Source organism: Nanorana parkeri, unplaced genomic scaffold (assembly GCF_000935625.1).
Source record: "Nanorana parkeri isolate BGI_ZX_2015 unplaced genomic scaffold, ASM93562v1 scaffold112, whole genome shotgun sequence".
Taxonomy (NCBI): Eukaryota; Metazoa; Chordata; class Amphibia; order Anura; family Dicroglossidae; genus Nanorana; species Nanorana parkeri.
Genome location: NW_017306380.1, coordinates 911,865 through 925,699, shown reverse-complemented (window position 1 = coordinate 925,699; position 13,835 = coordinate 911,865). Strand labels below are relative to the sequence as shown.

The 13,835-nt window shown below is 40.3% G+C and overlaps 1 protein-coding gene across 1 annotated transcript in view; it reads left to right on the top strand.

Annotated features, from left to right (window-relative positions):
- Nucleotides 1-512: 512 nt before the first annotated feature.
- The window catches only part of LOC108784359 (cytohesin-interacting protein-like), a 26,763-nt gene continuing 13,440 nt past the window's right edge, over nt 513-13,835 (top strand). Inside the window, exons 1-3 of the mRNA XM_018553145.1 lie at nt 513-712; nt 5,883-5,938; nt 13,121-13,175. Coding sequence (XP_018408647.1) covers nt 542-712; nt 5,883-5,938; nt 13,121-13,175 — 282 coding nt within the window. The 5' untranslated portion in view covers nt 513-541. The remainder of the gene's footprint in view (nt 713-5,882; nt 5,939-13,120; nt 13,176-13,835) is intronic.

Genomic DNA, 13,835 nt, shown 5'->3' with positions numbered 1-13,835 from the left:
AGGTGTCTTCAATGAGAGTGTTCTGAAGTTTCCCTTCAACCTCACAAAATACCATATGGAACGAGCATTGTTCGCTGATCACATAGCAATTTTGAACCAATTTCAATACAGAATAACCAAATGGATAACAAAAGCCTAATGGCAACATTGAAAACTGTCATCACAGAATTATCTAAAGAGTTGAGGGTTGGACAGCTTCAGCAGTTTGTGTAATTGAAAACTGTATGAGAGTGCTTACAATTGCCTGAAAATCACAATATGTGAGTGGCCAGAATAAAAAGGCGTAAAAGCTTGGAATCCTATAAACAACCATCAATAGGTGGCTGACGGCAAACTTTTCATGGTCCATGTCAGCAGATAATGCTGTGAAAGGGTTAATGTGACATAGAATGCTCTCCTGGTACCAGAAAAGATTTACTTGCTTTACATAGGAAACCACAAAGGCTACATTTCCGTTCTCATTACCAACAGGCAATTGTATTTTTCTTTTACTGCAGCAGTCATGTCTTGTCTCTAAATGAAAGTAGCTTGAAGACCCAAAATGTCTCTGACCAGACATAGGTCCGCAGTCGTGGATGGACCACAGCTGGGCAACTGCGTCTTCAGCCACCTCGAAGCTTGTTCCAAAACCTTGCTCAGCCCTGTCTTGGATGCAAACCGAAGTCACAGCCTGGCAGGTGCATTGGCCACACTGCCGCGAGGACACAAGCAGGTAAGTCAGCTTTTGATCCTCAGTATTAATATTTCATATATAAATATTGGCAATTTGGATGTCCTGCGGATACTAAAGGACGATTAGTACCATCTAGACCAGACATCAGCTAGCCTTGAGTGCATTATAGGACTTGTCTTTGGCAACATGAGACTTGCAAGTTGCCAAAGCTAAACCTAACTAATAGCTTATTCATTATTTTACGTATAATTCTCCATCTAATGTAACAGTAAACCATTATTTTTTAAACACTACCTCCCTCTAAACTGGTGTTTTGATCATTCATATTTTGATAGTTGTTGGCCAGCTCTACCCTTTTACCATGGTCAGTCAAACGCAGGGATAAGCAACCTTGGCACTCCAGCTGAAACTAGTCCTACCATGCCTCTGGGAGTAATGCCTGTGGCTGTCAGAGTCCTGCAATGTCTCATGGGACTTGTACAGTAGGTACAATAGCTGGAGAGCCGAGATTTCCTACACCTGGTCTAAAGTCTTATACAATTTCTGAAGGATGTTCTATTTGTTGATGGGCTTATAGCAGTCTTGGGAAGATGTCTTACAGGTTTTGTTATCCTGACAACCCACAATATTTTTAACTTCAATTATTTTTTATTGAACATTTTCGGTTATACACAGCAAAGGGATAACAGTGACCACAATATTTTTAGACTAACAGGTACACCTAAAGAGAACCTGTACTAACAGTACTATGCAGTCCGCCATTACCAACCAATGTCTGAAAATGTTGCCTGTCTTTGGCTTTAATACTGTCCTTGTCTCTGACCTGCAACAAGCTCCTGATTTGCACACTTGTTCCAGAGCCATAACCCAGAAAGTACTTTCAAATCCATTGCACAGCCAGGGAACTATCATTTTAGAAAGAGAGGTTTATTAATGGCAACCTAAATATTTATCTTTGTAGTTTTCCTTTTAATCTGAACCCGAAGCAGTTATAACACTATACCTAGTAATGCAACTGTGCATTTATTAAAGAGATGGTAAATGTATTCTTAAATGCAAGTAGTGTAAGAACCTGAGTTTGACTAGGTATCAGCTTCTTGTAATCCCCTGTAGAGGAAATTAAGGGGGAGAGGAGCATTGCTAGGGGTGCAATACAGTGAGTGAGAAGAGAGCAGAGTTAACATAGGGGTGAGCTTATTAGTTTGCTGCTTCTCCTTTACTGTCCAGTGACAGGCTGGGGGCTGTAAAGTGACCTGGCTTTGTTGCTTAGTGTCAGCAGAGAAAGTCAGGTCATCAACATGGCTCTGCTGCCTGGCAGGACCCTGTAAATCTCTGGACTGGAAGGGCAGAAATATAAAATCCATGACAGGTAGAACAATTAAAGTACATCAGATGTATTTAGTTTGCTTGGAGGTAAAGTGACACTAAACACAGGAACTAAATCCTAAAAATGCATTGAAGTAGCCGGACTAATAATACTATGTTACAACACACACACAGGGACCATGGGGAACACAAGTAGCCCCCCTCCAGAAGGAAGGACAGTGTCAGCACCAATTCAGAGATGATTTGAGGATCTACAGCCGAGTGATACACAAATAAGATACATTTTATTATTAGTTAAGGTGCTTGAATGCATTTTTAAGATTTAACTTCTGAGTTTAGTGTTACTTTAGGTTATAATTTCATTCATGTCAATAGAAAATAATGTAAGGATTGACTAACTCATGTATCAGGATTCAGCTGCAATGCGTTACTAAAATAACCCAAAACCCTTCAGAAATTCTATTTGTTTATTTTGATTAGACAAATTATTTCCCAAATCTTATAGAAAGCTCTTCTTTGAGATCATGGGGGTGATTTACTAACCTAAACACACGCATGCACTAGGTGCGTGTGAGTTTTACACAGCAAAACTTATTTATCAACCAAAAAGTCTCTAAAAGCATATTTCCACTAATGCCATATATGGAAAAATCATGCACATGATGCATATATAATGCTGCTTCACAGTTTAGACAAAAATGGTTAGCTCATGCATTTACATTCCTGCATTCATCAACGCAAGCGACACAACGTAGAGCTAATTTACACAACATCACCTTGCAATTCATACAGGGCTTTGCACAACACACCTGCTAGGGCGTGACGGAGCGAGGGGCGTGGTGCTGTGACGAAGCGGGGGGCGGGGACGAAGCGTTGAATGAGATGGGGACGGAGCAGAGGGCGTGACGGAGCGAGGGGCGTGGAGCCGTGACGGAGCGAGGGGCGTGGAGCAGTGACGAAGCCAGACGGTGGAGCTGTGACAGGCTCTGTCACCTCCCCCAGCCTCTGTCCCCGGCGGCCGATGCTCGTTCCTATCACAGGAGTTCTAGCAACAGTGCTATGCTAGAACTCCTGTGTTGGAGGTGACAGGGTCAATAAAGAGTACCTGTCACCTCCAAATGCTATTACACAGGGGATTATTATTCCCTGTGTGATAGCAATACAATAAAAAGTTTTTTTTTTTTAAATAGTTAAAAAGAAAAAGTAAAAAATAATTAAAAATGCAACTAAATAAAAATGTAAAAAATAAAAAGGTCGATAAAAATAATAAAACAAATGAACATTTTTTACAAAGTAAATAAAAACAGAAAAAAATAAAACCAGCCCCACGCGAATAAACGCGCAGTTTATAAAACCAGTAGCAACTGAATGCAGAGGCAACTATTTATGATAATAAAGAGTAGATGCATAGTCCTATACAACCGGCCCTTTGAGGGTAACCATACTGCTGATGCGGCCCCCGATGAATTTGAGTTTGCCACCCCTGATGTACACATCAAAAGGGGGGGGTAAACATGTTCATCAGTAAATCCTTTAATTGCGTTTCATCTGTATCTTTATCTGGCATTACACTTTAATTATTCCTTTTCCAATACGCTGCCTATCTATGCTCCCCGTGCACATTTTCCTTACAGTGGTACAGACTGAAACATGTCTTCTGAAGGAAGAGATATCTTCTAACTCTTCATTAGGCAGATGTTGTCACTCTGTGATGTAGACTGCGGTAATAATACGTTTAATTGTCAGCTGAGTAGGCAGTGACAGCACTAAAAGGATAATTAACATGAGAAGGAATTACATGCTGATTGGTGATATGATGCAATCTAATTAATTGGCACACAACTGTAACATTTCTTATTTGGAACGGGAACATTCCCACTGTAAACCTGTAGCTGTCATTCAGTTTCACAGCAAAGTCTGCAACACCTCCAAGACTGCAGTTCATCATTAATACTCAATTCACTGTTTCTGTGTCAATATGTTTATAAACATCACTGCTCAAATAGAATTTAGCTGAATTTGTCGCAGGCGAAGAAAGCTACAACAGTGGCACCTGGAGGTCATAGTACGTTCTACACTGCATTAGCAATATCGCTATTAAAATACTTTATTTTACCCACAATATCGGAAGAAAATAACATAATTCTTGGAAATATCTCTCCCAACCCTATTGTTCTGAAACTGTATTGTCACTGTACTGTCTCCACTATTTTGTAAAGCGCTGAGCAAATTGTTGGAGCTATATAAATCCTGTATAATAATAATAATAATAATAATAATCTCCATAAGAAAATTTGGGTTGTCTCCCCCAAAACATGAGTGTTACTTTGCTACCAAATCAATAGACCCTCTTTTGGAGGGACTGACCCTCATTTAGAACCAAACTCCTCTGTTCCTCTTATATTATACTGTCTAAATTGTTCTGGAAGTCAGCCCTATTTCTCATCTCAGAAAGTTACCAGGTATGCCATAGTTGATATGTAAACATTGGTCTGCTCTAGTTAGCTTTGCCACCTGGCATAAAGTCTATATATGCAAAATGGGGGGCACCTTAAAGCGGACCTTTACCCATATCTTTAAAATAACAACAATGCATCCGCATGGTTTTAGAAATGTTTAGTAATGACAATCTACAAACACATACTTCTAGATAATTGTCGGCTTTATAATCTTTGCATATCTTATTTCTATTTTCTTCCCCAGTCTTCTGACAGTGGCCATGTTTACTAAGGGCAGATTACTAGCTCTCCATTTACTTCCTGCATTTCTGGCACATGTGACTAGACATGTGACTAGGACATGTGACCATGCACATCATCTCCGGGGAGGAAAATGCCTTTTTCTGAGATCTCATGAGATTAGAGATGAGATTTCCCAGCAATGCTCTGCAGATGACAAGGCAATCCCAGTGTGCATTGCTTTTGCAAACTGAAGTCACTTTGCACTTGCAGAGCAGGAAGTGAATGCTCTGCAAGTGTAAGTATTTCATAATCACAGCATTTTACACCTGACATGTTATTATTAATTATCTTACATAGAGGGATGCAATGAGAGAATTTGATTTTTGAGTGTTAAGGTCCGGCTGCCACTGTTGTGTGCTAAGAGCGCGCTCACTGCATGCTCCCAGGACGCTGACTAAGCTGTCATAGACAGCTCCCGGTCACTGTAAATGATTGGGAGCTGGCGGGATGGACTCCCAATCATGTGACCTCTGTGACAGTCAATCATAGTGTTCACATGATAAGGACTTTACCTCTTCCTCCTGTTATTAAGGTCCAGTTAATGAGCCAGTGGAAGGTGGCAGCAAGTGGTTAGGGATAAACATCATCTAATCCTAAAGCGGTTTTGCAGAGGTGTGCTTGCAACCAATCAATGTTTTATTTTATTAAATTGTGTAGCACTTATGCATATCAATTGCTAACCTAAAGGGAGTTTTCTTTAAAGCCCAAATGGACCTTCAGTTTAAAACAGCTAAATACTTTCCAAGTACATCAAAGGAAAAGGCTAAGTCTTAAAGTGCCATTAAAGGCAAAAACTTTTTTCTCTCCGCCCAATGTTAATTAAAGCATTTACCTTATGCTCTCTTAATTTGATCTTCCTCTTCTTTCCTGTAGTTTTCATCCTTCTCTCCAGCGCTGCTGCGGGTCTCTGATCTATAATACTGCGTATAATGTGTTTTTATATAGTCTGCAGGTCTGCAGTAATAGCATGGTTTTAATGAGCAGAGCAGGCATGATCTATTCAGAAATGATATTTCAGTGAACCCGCTGCAGTAAAATAACAAAAAATCTGATGACCTGGTCTTCTTTAAGTGATTATTTGAAAAAAAAAAACTGTATGGTGTATTGTCCTGTGTAAGTAACACACTATACCTTATTTACAGCTTGGCAAGTCAAGATCAAACTCTCTAATAGACTCTACGGGAACAGAACCACATAGGTTAGTAGCACGTTTACTTACTATGTACCAATTAAAGCTGAACTCAATCCTATTTTTTTGTCCCACACTTGTAGCAAGTCTTCTCCCATGTTGAAACTGCTTACTCTCTATTCCCTGCAAACTTGCATCTCCACAATATAACCCTTTGAAGCTAAAGCAGCTATCTTGAAACCCATCTTCATTTCCTGTCTGAACGACCGCCATCATTCATTAGTCACCTCTCCCTCTGATCTTTACTGTCACTGGCCCCCTTCTTATAGCTATTAGCTTTCTCTGCCATCAATCAGTTTGTTGCTGAGCGTTACTTCATATGACAGAACACATCCCCGGCATCCCTTTAGACGTGCCTGCAACTTATTATTACTGTATTATTATTATTACATAGTATTGATATTGCGCCAACAGTTTGCGCAGCGCTTTACAATGTAAGGAAGGCATTACAATTAAAATACAATTCAAGACAAGATGGTAAGGAGGGCCCTGCCCCTGAGGGCTTACAATCTAAAAGAGGAGGGGGAAATTATACATGAGGAGGTAGCTGTGAGGGGATGAATTATTTGAGAATGAACAGTCTGCTCAGCTAAAGTCTGCAGCACTCATTGGCCAGCAGGGATAAGCAGGGCCATCTAAAGAGATCCAGGGGGTGTGTTCTTTCATATATTTCTTTTTAAAAATATCAGAGGCAGCATGCTGTGAAATTCACATGAGCGTGTTGGCTCCTCCAACCAAAGAGCAGCAGACAAACTCAGTGATGACATCTCTGGTTCTCAAAAAAAGGTATTTAATGAAAAACTAAATTATTTGATTGAAACTTTTTAATCGCATGTTGATTGGAGGCAACAAGCAAAGGTATATGTGTGTAAAACACACTTCAGCTTTAAATATCCTCACATAAGAACTATGATAATTCATACCCAACTGATTGTTATTCAATACAATATAAAATTACACAATAGTTACCATGGTTTTATCAACAAATGTTAATAACAAAAAGTCATCCTGTTAAGGTGACACCCCTTGGCAGGTGACACGGGCTCGCCCAAGGCGCAGAGTCTAAGCACCAGTTGGTGTTCACCAGAGCTTCTGATGGTGGAGATAGGTTTAGCTGCTTGCTGGTACCAGGTCGCTGCCCCCAGGATCACCCTACCAAGGGATGAGTGAGGACAGGAGGGCTCCAATTGTGGAATGGTCTGGTCTGGATTCTGTGACTATCATCATGGGATATGACCAGTAAATAAGTCAGAAGACAAAAAGGACTGGGCACTAGAGAAGTCATGAACTTAAGAATGTGTAGATGCCCAGAGCTGATCATTTGCAGATATGAGATGATATAAATGAGATGAGATGAATGGCAGGTGCAGCATTAAGAACACTATCAGCTGTCATTTTGTTATTTCCTTCAGGAAAAGGCTGCTAAAAATGCTACTAAATCTGAAACTTCTCAAACTCTGCACCGAATTCTATTAGTAGATCTTCCACATTTCTGCTTTGGGATATTGTGGTTCCTTAAAGTAGACATATGCTGTAACATTAGATTTGATTTAAAGGAGAACAATGAGGTGAGTGCTTTTCACTCACCTCATAGTTCTAGCCGACCTATGACAATGAGACTGTCACAGGTCGGCTTAGTAGATCGGGAGGTGAGCGAACACATACCGGCGTTCGCTCACCTCTTGATCCTGTCACGGCTCTCTGCCATGACAGGGGAGGTGCTGGATTCCCGGCGCTGACTGGCGGAACGGACGAGGGAGGGGGCTGGTACAGCTGGCTCTGCCTCTAGATAGGCAGAGCCAGCTGTCAGTCACGCAGCTGGGCAGATCCAGACATACAGCTACAGCATGCGGTATACTGAGCCTAGGGTGATGGGAGGACGCTAGTTTGTGTCCTCCCGTTACCCTAAGGAGAACTATGGGGAAAAGCTTTAACCCCATAGTTCTCTTTTAATCACACACTGGGGGAGAGGGTAGGCTAGCAGTGTTAACAAAAAAACATACTGTTAAAAAAAGACATACTTGTCATTACATAAAAAGTAGATCCTGTGGCAGTACAATTCCTGGTCATGTGAACTGAAGTTGCCATTTCTTAGTGTCATGTGACTCATAGTAGCTCTAGATTGTGGGTGCTGACATCAGCGGGATCTTCTCCTGATGTCAGCTCACTGTCTTTGTTGCTTTAGACCATGTGATCCAGAACCAGACCCATGTGATCTACTATTTATCAGATAACAGGCACTATTATGCGCATTTAATCACCCTTAATCTGGATTTAGTTTTAATGTTTGGGTCAACTCTAGGTAGACCTCATAGAATATAGGTAATGCTATGGTGATTTAAGATATTGACTTGCAATTTTTGGACTTGGCGATAACAAATGATGAAAAATGAATTGAGAAACCATCATCCTTTAAAAGAAATAATACTTGAAGATATTTAATGAGTATGCATTACTTTTAAGTGTGCAGAGCAGTGGAGCTGCACTAAGACCCCGAGGGGAGAAGCGCACATCTTTGACATGTCATTAAAAATTTGAGTTATATAAAAGGAAATGGTGTATTGTAATCCATAGAAGTCAAAGAGAATTCAGATTAATTGTCTCACTAAGCAGCTAAAGCAAATTAATATTTCCAGTATGAATGAAGGATGGTGGGATGAATCACTTGTGAATTCTTCAATATTTTGGGGACTCCCCAAGAGAGTACCCGACAGTGGATGGAGCTTGTTACTCAGTGGCAGGATCTCTGTTGGTGAAGTGTAAGTGTCATGGGTAGAAAGGGACTTTTGGCTGTATTTAAGCATTTTTAGAACTCCTTTAGTGGAAGAACATCGATGACATGGGCATAGTGGTCATCAAGGGCAAATCAGGAACAGAAATCTGAGCACAGTGCAGACCTTCAGGACAGCATGTATGGGTTTGGGGAGAAACACAAGGAGTATAGAACATTGTTAGGTAATGGAAAATGGCTCATGGCAAGGGTCAGCAACATACAACATCTGCCTCTTCTCAGAGAGATTGAAGGTGTGGAGGGACTTGTGTGGGAGAACAACTTCACGTATGACCTACCTGAACAAGGGCAGATACACAGAGGAGAGCAGACAGAACACTAACCAGCAGCAACAGGATACACAAACAGTCAAGACAGTGACAAGATGTCAGAGTCAATAAAGACAGACAAATGGGGTCATACATCAAAGCCAAAACAGATCAGATCAGACCCAAATGCAAAAACATACAGGGGCTACTGTTATGGGTGACATCCTTGGCAGGTGAGGCAAGATCCCCCAAAGTGCAGAGTCTAAGTGACCAATGGTTTTCATCAAAGCACCCCACAAGGAGTTATGGGTCTTAGACCCTAGTGACCCTCGGGCTACTTTGCTGCAAGACAAAACCAGGTCGCAGCCTTTGGATTTTCCCCACAAGGGGATCACAGGAGCATAGTGGCTATGATTAGGAGATAGTATGGAATGAGTTAGCAAGGTTGAGGCAGACAAGAGAGTAGTTGGAGTTCAGCAGAGTTTGAGGTGGGTGGCAAACAAGAGGTTAACAGGAACAAGCAGTCTCGGAAAAAGAGGCTGGTGACCGGAAAATGATCTGGGTCAGCAATGGGTATTCATCTATTGGGTATGCAATCTATTCACATGCGCATATGGTAGGAAGACACAGCGCCAGCCACCAGAAAGTAAGACATGCACATCCAGCATCAGGGATGCACCCACTGGATGCTAATGCATATCTGCCGATGCATGCTAACACAGCCATGCAAAATGGCTTACAAGCATGACCAGCCATAGTCAAAAGGCCACAAGCTGGTGCGCACATACAGGGATCCTGAAGGTACTGAAACAGCTACTGTGTAAAAATCGGCTTTGGGCTAGTGTTGATCATCAGTTTGAGATGCTTCTAAGATCATTCAGAATCCAGTGACGGATACATCTGAACTGCAGCTAGGCTCCTTTTGACCTGCATTTGATCTGCTTCAAGTGGGTATTGCATTCTGTATGGCAATGCAAATCCCATATGACATGAATAAAAGCTCGACGCATCTAGCCATAACTTAAACAGATGCAGCAGCCCTGCCATGAGACCAGAGCCAATGAAAAGCCACAAAGCGATAAGACACAGATGGAAAAAAAAGCTTAAACACAACCTGGCTACTAGCCCAGACAGGAAAACGCACAAGATTTGAGACAGTAAAGGGGAACACACATCCAGCATTTACCTAATATATCAGTTTCATATACATGTCTAAATTCTCGGTTTCTGTACAGATGTTCTTTCAAATGTATAGTTGTTTTTTTTCTTTGTTTTAGTGTTAGCGGTTGTTCAGTAAAGGATTAAAGGATAGTGCAGAACCAAAAGTAACTTTAGACAATAGGTTCCTTGTGAGGGAGTAATCATATCTTCATGCCTACCTAATTACTACTTCATGTATTGTGGCAGAATTAGCTAGGTCTAATGACTGTGTAGTTATTTAATTTACAGGGGAGTTTTTGAAGGTCTCTAACTGCATCTAAAAGTGGTTGCTTGTTACTTGATCAACATGATGAGGAAAAATTGGGACAGTGAAGTCGATTTACTACAGGCAAATAGACTGTTCACTTTGCAAAGAAATTTAAACTTTTACAGGGGAGGTTTCCCATTGGTTTAATGAATGAGGTAAAGCTTTGCTGACTTCCATCACCCTTTATTGTTCTTGCACATAATTGGGTATTCTTTGCAAAGTGGAATTTCACCAATTACCAAGCTAAGGGGAACCTTCCCCTGCAAAGTATACATTCCGTTGCAAAGTCAACACCCAACTTGCCTTTGGTAAATCAACCCCGGTATCTGGGGTGTGAAAAAAATGTTTTTGGTTTGTTAGAAAATCTCAGCAGCCAATCAGTGACTGTTCTCTTTTTTTTATAACAAAAAAGGAGCACAAATTTTACCATGCATGAGCTGCATCCTGACACTGAGCTGAGTGGGGGAAAACACCAGAAACTTTTTATCGCCATATCTATGGTTCTCACTGAGAAATCTGCACATCTATCTTTACTCTAAAGGCCACCAAAACTGAACAATCACCTCTAATGATACTTGGTTTACCTAACATGCACATCTACTATTCTATACATGTCAGGAAAAGTCCCAGTTTCCAAAAATAACCAACAAGCCCTCTTTCTAGTAACACCAACACAGCAAAACGATGTGTTAGCATATTCAGCATAGACATGAGTAGAATACATAGACCTAAATAGGTCAGATGTTTCCCACAGACATGGGGTAAGTCACCTGACTTGTTTTTTTTTTTAAGATTGGGTGATGATCTCATGTCTATGGGAGACCACTTTACTTGCAACTCAAGTTTTCTCTCTTTACTGTACTTTTTCTCTCTTGGGTTCTGGAGTACATAATTTCGCCAAGCTTTTTGGTTGTGAAAAATACTAGTCTTATAATTCAGTGAAAGTGTATTTATAGACAATACTTTTTTAAGTTTTGGATAGAGAAGGTAAAGGTTAAAAACCCTGCCATGTTTGTATTGCTCTCTGTATGCCTGCTAAGCAGATTTACCCTCTTTATTTGTCCTGGTTACTATTGTGGGTATTAGAGGACTACAGTTTGACCATTACGTTCCTTTCAGTTTATACAATGCCTACAAGCTGATCGATGCCTGGGCAGAAGTCATGTGGGAATAAGACTGACCTTTTATGCCTGGCAGTAAATGAACTAGTAAATGAAAGAAGTATTTAGTCATAGTGAAACCTTTAGAGAGCGCACACCCTGACACCTGCCAGTGTTGTAAAAGAGAACTTTAGTCAAGACAAAAGTCATCATCACCCACCAGTTTTCAGCTCTTACACCAACAATTGAATTTACTACTGATTACTTTCACTGCTTGCGTCATTTAGATCTACACAAATCTGCAATAGCCTTGTATTGTGCAGGACATCTGTAGAAACCATTGTGCCACAAATCAGGCTACTGAAGTTTTACAGAACTGAATTCCCATGTGGATTATCAGCCTTCCTGCCAAGCTGTACAGCCAAGCTGTGCATTCAGTAACAGGATTTTGTGTTTTTTACTTTAAATAGCATATGCATATGATGACTAGCAAACGTGTGCCCATTCCTCGAAGAGTTTAAATAGTGAATTCCTTAAAAAAGAATCTGCAGTAAAAAAGATTGGGAATTTGTTGGCCCAAGTGTTATTTATCTCTGAGTGCCCTTGCCTATTATTCTGTAATGGGAGACGGCACACAATGTGTAAACTGCCAAAAGATCTTACTCTTTTGGCAGTTTAGCTCACTAAGATAAGATCTGAAGATCATCAGTGTTGGTATTATTGGAGTAAAGTTTAGGCTACATTAGACTAAGAGGAGCTAATTAGGAAGGTTTGGACACCATTCTTCCCAATAATCTGGAGTCTGTTTTGAGCAAGTACAACTGGGAGAATGTCCTGCAACAAAACTTAGTGGCTCCAGGAGGCCTAAGAGCCACCACTTGGCCAAGAGGACTTGGCTATGAAGCGCCTGCCAATAAAATTCAATACCCACATGTTTTGGGTCTTCCAACAGCAAGATCTATCATAAATCTTTGTTCTGCTCCTGTCCAGCTTAGAATTTTGGGTGTTATTGATCACCCATTTAATGTTTCTCAATATTTAATACATTTAAATGGTGACTTCATAACGGCCATAGCAGGTGGTCAGGTCCATATACCAATTAAGTCCTTCTGAGATACAAAAAAAAGTCAGTTGTTTAAACACTCCAGCATCTACCAAATGCTAGAATATGAGTTTTAAAGGGACCGGCCCTTTCATGAAAATCAGTTTGTAAAGTACAGCAACCCACAGCAACCAATTGGACACCATCTTTTACAGAAATGCTTTAAGCCAACTGAAATCTGATCCAATGCTTTGGGTTATTGTACATCCTTGCTCTTTGTATTGCATTAGTGATTAAGCCAGCGAGATACACTTTCCTTCTGCCAAAAAAATAAAAGCGTTAAACTCAACGTATAGTGTAGGAATCTTTGTGGTATAATGTGACAAACCACAAATATGCCATTGCTAAGAACAATAAGGTTTGTTCTGAGTTTATAACGTGGATTGTTTTGAGGATCTTAATTTTCAATTGGTGGGGGTTAAATGTATCAGTTACTTTTGTTAATGTTTGTTAATTTAGTTTTCTTTCACTTTGTATTTCAGGAGAATAGTGGTTATTGCAAAACAGGATAATGAGCCATTTGGATTTGAAATTCAGGTAATATAAAAAAGTCAACTTTCTATATTTGTTGCCAGTTACATACATATTATCTAATTGGATGCTTCGTTTGCTCAAGATTGTGCATTGAGCCCTTCAGATGAGTAAATTTTTGATATGCCAAGAACCAGGCATCACTAAATAAGCTTCAAGAGCACACAGGGAATGCACCGACTTGGGTCTGCACCTGTAATAATCAGAGCATAAAAACATCATCTTCACCTGTGTAGAGGATTTAAGCCTGTTCTCCCTAAATCTCAATACAGTCTGTGGGCAATCAATGGTAAACACTGCATTTTAATCTGGTTATGAAACAAGATATAAGAGAGGATGGCTTTTATGAAAATTCTCTATTCGCACTGAAATCTTAAACCCAAAAGCAAAAATTGAATATATTGCTGCATTAGCTTTCACTTTTTAGAACATTTTCAGCTAGTACAGATAGTACCTGTTGATCATGCCAGAAATGCCACGTTCTTGCTACTTCCTGTGAGCTTAAAGGAAAGTACAAATAACCTTTTTCTTTATTGTGTAGGTTACTAGGCCCATCAATCAGCTATGTAATGAAGATGTACAAAAGCAGACATGTATAAATCCAGCTTTTGTGACGACCATACTTTCCCCCATAATTACATTAGCGCAGGGGTAAGCAAACTTTGC